Genomic DNA, 6,428 nt, shown 5'->3' on the forward strand with positions numbered 1-6,428 from the left:
AAAATCCGTGGAAAAATGAAATTTGTTAACAAAATCTTTGTTTAGCTAGTTAATAATATTTCTAAATTAAAGTCAATAGCCAGCCTACACTTTTGAAATCGAACTTCCATTTAATATTTAAAACTCTACGCTTATTCCAAATTATAAACTTTTTTTTCTGATGAAGCAATTACGGAAATTAAAATGTCTACTTTGGCAAGCAACTGTGTGGCACAATTTGTCTGGAAAACTTTTAAATTATTTCTTTTGTAATTGGAATGAAACCGAATTAGGTTCTTACGATTTATATTAAGAAAATAATATACACATATAGGAACAAGAAAATTAAATTACAAGGAAATAACAATAAATTGTATATAAGAAAACGAATGTTCAGTTCAGGTTAGGGTGCAAATATTAGTGCTTCCAGTCCGATCCATATCCACTTTCCAAGCCTCCTCCCAAACCATGTCCTCCGTAAGATAATCCTGATCCACCAGAGAAGTCATGTCCTCCGAAAGAAGACGAACCTCCAAAGGAAGATTCATGACCTCCACCATTAATGAAAACTGGAATGGTCTTCTTGACAATGTTCACTTCTGGAACAGGTACAGGCACAGGCTTTGGAACTGGAACTGGATAAGGTTTAGGCACCTTGACAGGAACAGGGTGTGGGACAGGTACTTTAACTGGATATTTCACTGGAACTGGTACATTCTTGTGGACAATGACAGGGTAAGGCTTGTCGACATGAACTGGGTATGGTTTTGGAACCCTGACAGGGTAAGGCTTATCAACTGGAACTGGTACAGGGTGTGGTATTGGAACAGGTATATTCTTAGTTACTTTTACAGGATATGGTTTTGGATAGGGTATTCCGATCTTTTTGGTGATGGTAATGTGCTTTTGTACAGAAGACCCCAAAGGAATTTTGCCTCCTGTTTCACCAAATCCAGCTGCAAGGCCATGACCAAAACCAGCTCCACCTTCTAAACCATGACCATAACTTCCACCTCCGATATCACCACCGAAATCATCACCAAACGAGCCATGGTCACCAGAAGTCTGTGATGCACCAAAGTCGTGCCCAGAGTCACCAAAATCGGAGCCAATGCCTTCACCAAAGACACCGCGTTTTGCGGTCTTCTTTTCGGCCTTTTCTTCAGCCNCTTGACGATGTTTTGAGGGCTATAACCTTAGGTTTCATGACCTTTAACCGTGGTCCTGCCTTGACCAGCAATGGTCGAGGGAATTTTAATTCAAATTAGTACCAATTTCCCAACCTTAGTCTCTGACATTATGTGAGCTTTGACGATTCCTCTCTCATGCTTTGATTTTGGATTTTGCGCTACATAACTTTTAATTGGCTTATAAGAATTAACTACATAATTTTTGCAGTATGTGAAACATTATATAACATATTTATATATTAAGGTGATTGATTGCAGAGTTGATGTTCTTTCTTGCACAAAAGTGGTATGGATTGTTCACGGAGAATTGCAATTACATTTGTGTAATTGCTAATTTATTTAAAGTTAAAATATTCTGTTCACCTTTAATTAAATACAATATTTACACAATGAAGTAAACTTTCTTACACGGAGATAAAAATCTTGCGAAAATTACCATGCTGTCTCATACTCTGAGTGTCTTGACTGATAATGGAAAACTAACCATGCTAGCACAGTAAAAATTGCTATGATTTCTAGTAAAGTTTATAAAAGTTCTCCTAATATTGTATTGTACTAATATTAAGTTTTTTAATATTTCTTGCATCCACTTTAAAGTGACGAGCATGGTAATTTTTCTAAGATTATTCTCCCCTTGTAGGGAAAGAGTAGGGAGTAGGGAATGAGTACCGAAAAAAGGAACAGTCGCGTTTGTTCATTAAATACAATACCTGTAATTGTATCCACTCTGTTAATTTCTCAAGGTATCTTACTTTCACATTCCAAATCGTTTCGGTAATTCTTTTCCATACTTTTCTATATCTACAATCGCTTTAGTTCTCCAAGACCGTGTTTAGTTAAATCTGGCTTCCTTATTATGCTTGTATTGACCTGTGAGGGCCGTATAAAATGCTGAAATTTCTAAGCTTTGGAGAAACAATAACAATTACGTATTTCTACGGTTACTTCCCGCGTAATTTATATTCCAGGAAAAGGCACGCCCGAAATTACTGTAATCAAGTTGAGGGTACATGCTTTTCTTTAATTTAAACTTTTTGCAGGTATTTTAAAGTTTGTTTCAGTGACAACAGTGTATTATGTAGATACCTTTTGTAGTTAACTGTTACGTCAAAAGGAAACCATTATTCGTATTTTTCACATTTCTCCTTATGGGCATCTAAAGTAATAGTACCTCAGTTACGACCGGTATGGAGTGAATATGCATTTGGATTATTATCTGTAGCATTCGATTCCCTTTGTGTTATTATTCTAATGAATATTAAATACGTATCGACATTGAACAAACATTGTACACAGTATTATGGAATCGTGAATAAAAATAGTTTTCATTAGAACGCAATAAACGTTATCGATCCTATTTTGTATCCGAAAAAATTCCCAATTCCTCTGCTTGCTCTATCTGTTTGAATGATGTTTTCGTTTCAAAAATGCATACTCCATACAAATTTGATTTAGATCTAATTATAGTCCTTGATAATTTTCCACAGAAGTCCTTAACGACTAAGAGCACGCGTATCTTATAGTGCTGACTTAGGCCATTAAGAATTTAACAAAAAAAAACAAAAATGAAGCTGACAGAAAAACCAACAAATTTGTTTTGATATTAAGTAACTTTTAATCGGTTAAGTCCATCAAACAAATTAAGTGATGAAATGCGAACAGCATCTTTCGGTATTAAGACTTAAAAATGCGCGATTATCCTGAAGTTTGACCTTCTGAGTCGACTCAGTGAACTTGGAGACGATTGGCACAATTCATTCGTTTTAATACATAGCTGTTCCTCTTGATATCCAGTACAATCTGTTCCCTCCGAAAGTTTCACCCTTGACCTAGTCTATCTCCCAAAATGCGCGAAATCGTGTTCAACAAATTTGGAACGAACTAATGAAGTTAATCACACATAACGATTTTGTCGAAAGTGGAATATATATATATACTTTTAATAAGTGTTCTTTATAATTAAAAAGTTGTAAAAGTTTTGATTCCCTCGTTATGAGGGAATTGATAATAACAAATAACGAAACTTATTCTACGACTGTTATAAACAGTAAGCACGTTGAAGATCAAGACTTGTTGATGTCTGAAAGCACATATAATGCATCGGCGTTTGTCTTACTTTTAATAGGATTTTTTGGATTTTCATTAAATCTAACTGTAATTCTTCTAATGTTCAGAGATAAACATGTAAGTTTTTATCTTCCTTACTTAATTTACGTGTGTTAGTACGCGACAAATACATATTTTGTCTTAAAAGATTAGGAAAAAAGTTCGTATTTTTGAAAATTTTATTTGTAAATCGTTTCTATCTGTACTGTATACAATGGTTCCTTTCTATTTCTAAAGCTCATAAAAGTAGTTCTGTTAACAAGTTCTCCTAATTAAGAAACTTTTGAATTAGTAAAAAGCTTTCCTTATTCCAAGCGCAAGTTTGCATTGTTTATCATCTTTCAGTCTACATCTTCTTCCCGAGTTCATACAACCGATTCCAATTTAATTTTCGCCACTGCGCTTGTTATGCAATGGAAAGCATAGGCTTCTCAAAATGATTATCACGGTGACACTTATAGATAGTTCTCTAAAAAAATATTGAATTTTGATTGCAATTTAATTTAATTAAAAACTTCTTCTAATGTAAAGTTAAAGCTTTTTTTCTATACAATTATTTCTTAATCGAGCTTGCAGATAAAGTAAGATATGCCGTTTGAAGAATCGAATACATTAATTAAAATTTTTATATATTTTACGTAGTGAACCACGAGTAAGGATTATAGGTATATCTTGAAGTATTCAAAAAAGTACTAAGTTTAGCTTTTGAATAATATTTTCTTTCAGAGTTCAATATGAGCCAAAAACAGCATCTATCAGTGCAGTTTCTTTATTAGTGTTTTAAATGAAGAAAAAATACGATTTCAGTAACTGAATTATATTTTTATCAAAAATTACGACTAGTTTGTTCAATTACTTTTGGTATTCCCATTATAGGGTGCCATATAGATAATTTCATTTTGCTCATAATTAATATTTAAATAATACCTATTCATCGCAATTCGTACATTATGTCCTTTTTTGTCGTTGAAGAGTCGTTGTGCATTTCATTGTTACAATAATTCAATTCAATTTTATCTGCCTATTTTGCATTAAATTACGGCCTTGTAATTTCACGGTTGACAGTACATATATATTATATTAACACGCATGGAACAATAATTTCCATTTTATGGTAAATGATAATAACCGCTTGTATCAGGTACTTAAACACCTACACACATGGCTATTTGTTATACATTTTTGAAATTACATTTAGTAAAGGATTTTGTGATCATTTGACATTATTTTGAACCAAACTGTGTCTATTATTTTACAAACGGAAGATTGATTAAACTCGAAATTTCTTTTTATACAGATACATATATTTTAACGTTTAATTACTATAATTGCTTATCGTAATTAAAAGTTTGAGCGAACCTCTTCTTGATGAATCTTAATTACCTATAAACAAACACAATAGTTTTTTGTATGGTTCAAAACATCGGATCTTTTATTTAATCTTTCCAGTAGAATGGTAAATACAATTCCATAATGGAAAGATGAATTTGATAAGTCCTCTCGTAGGAGATATTAAAATTTACTTTTCTGCATTCGAACAAAAGCGCGAGAATAAAAAATTGTTTGTTGAGCAGAGTCCTGGGGGTTGTCATTTGTTAGCTCCAAGAATAGAATGGGAAGGAATAAGTAAGATAATTGTCTGTTTGGGGTAAATATAAATTAATAAGACAAGTGCCTCCATTTTTATGTGGTAATATTGCTTGGAATTTGTAAGTTACAAAAAGTAGGTTATCACTAAGATCACTGATCCATTATTTTCATTATGATTATCATTTTTAATTAAAAGTGTCCTTTCTAATAAATTAATGGATTTGATAGTTATTGAGAAATGACTAAAGGTCGACTTTTAACGTCAAGTGTAGCTTTTTTCGTTTCATGTTTGACACAAATTGGATCTCCGTTGAATAAACCCTTACAATCATATTAAGTAGTTGAGCAATCTGTAAATATTTAATGTATATGTTGAAATAAATTGAATGTTCCTTAACAACATTTTGCTTTTTCTAATTACGTGAATCGCATCTGATACAATTACATTCTTGTGAAATCCTTGGTATTAGTAGATATTTGATGTTTTTTATTTAATTCGTTTCTGTTTATCTCAAAAATTGATACAAAGGAACTGAAATCGTTTTAAAATAAAATATTTATATTGTTTCAGTTATGGACTCCCCTGAATGTAATTTTGTTCAACTTGGTATTCGGAGACTTTTTGGTATCAATTTTAGGANCTAAGAAATTGAAGTTTCTCGGACTTCATTTACTCTTTTTAATTGATATTCTTACTTACCAGTTCATTGTCATAAATCTTTCCTTTAGGAATGGCACAACCACCTCCATTTTCAATGAAAAAAGGCATTTCATGCTTTCTACAGCACCATATTTACAGCTATGCTCTGGAGCGAATCAATCACTGCTTTAATGCCATCCAGAGTTTTTATAATGTTCCTGTAAAATGAAATCTTGTCAAACAGTATTCAGATATAATACATTTAATCTCCGTGGTTAATAACGTTAATAATACAATGTCAAAGTTAATATCGAATAAATATAATATATTATATAAACATATACAGATACAATTACAGTATGTAGCTCACCTTAATTAACTACAACTCCTCCACGATGAAAAGTTAACAGCTTCAACACCGTAGTAGACGTTTTTTTCAATAGCATCAAAATGAATTCTTCGACTATTATTTATCGTCAATCTGTAAAAATGGAAAAGAAAAACAAATAAATTACACTATTAAATAATTAAAACACTGATAGACTATCCCCGGCCACATTTACCAGCCCTAAAAAGTGCCAAAGCGAACTACACTAAAAATTTCTAAATTATTCCAAACGAAGTTGGGTAAATACCTATTTGTAACGAAACGAAAGAAATAAAGTAATTTTGAAAATGTTTTGTGTTATTATTATTAGTGTTAGAAACACCCAATTAATTTACTAAATTTTGTGACATACAGTTAGTTACCTAAGTTTTGTTTGCTTCGTATCTCCTAATGATCAGTCTAGAAGAGCATTAAATGTCATGTAGGCACTTATTTTTTTTACGTACGTATGTAACTGGAGAAAATAATATTGAGGTTTCAAAATTTCTGAAATACAATATTAAAAATTTTGTCTTACATGTATTTGTTCGTGTCA

The 6,428-nt window shown here is 32.0% G+C and overlaps 1 protein-coding gene across 1 annotated transcript in view; it reads right to left on the bottom strand.

The window, feature by feature from the left end:
- Positions 1 to 14: 14 nt before the first annotated feature.
- The window catches only part of LOC108733291 (pupal cuticle protein 36-like), a 9,311-nt gene continuing 2,897 nt past the window's right edge, over positions 15 to 6,428 (bottom strand). Inside the window, exon 3 of the mRNA XM_025976003.1 lies at positions 15 to 1,167. Coding sequence (XP_025831788.1) covers positions 397 to 1,167 — 771 coding nt within the window. The 3' untranslated portion in view covers positions 15 to 396. The remainder of the gene's footprint in view (positions 1,168 to 6,428) is intronic.

Source organism: Agrilus planipennis, unplaced genomic scaffold (assembly GCF_000699045.2).
Source record: "Agrilus planipennis isolate EAB-ADULT unplaced genomic scaffold, Apla_2.0 scaffold12, whole genome shotgun sequence".
In the NCBI taxonomy this organism is placed as follows: Eukaryota; Metazoa; Arthropoda; class Insecta; order Coleoptera; family Buprestidae; genus Agrilus; species Agrilus planipennis.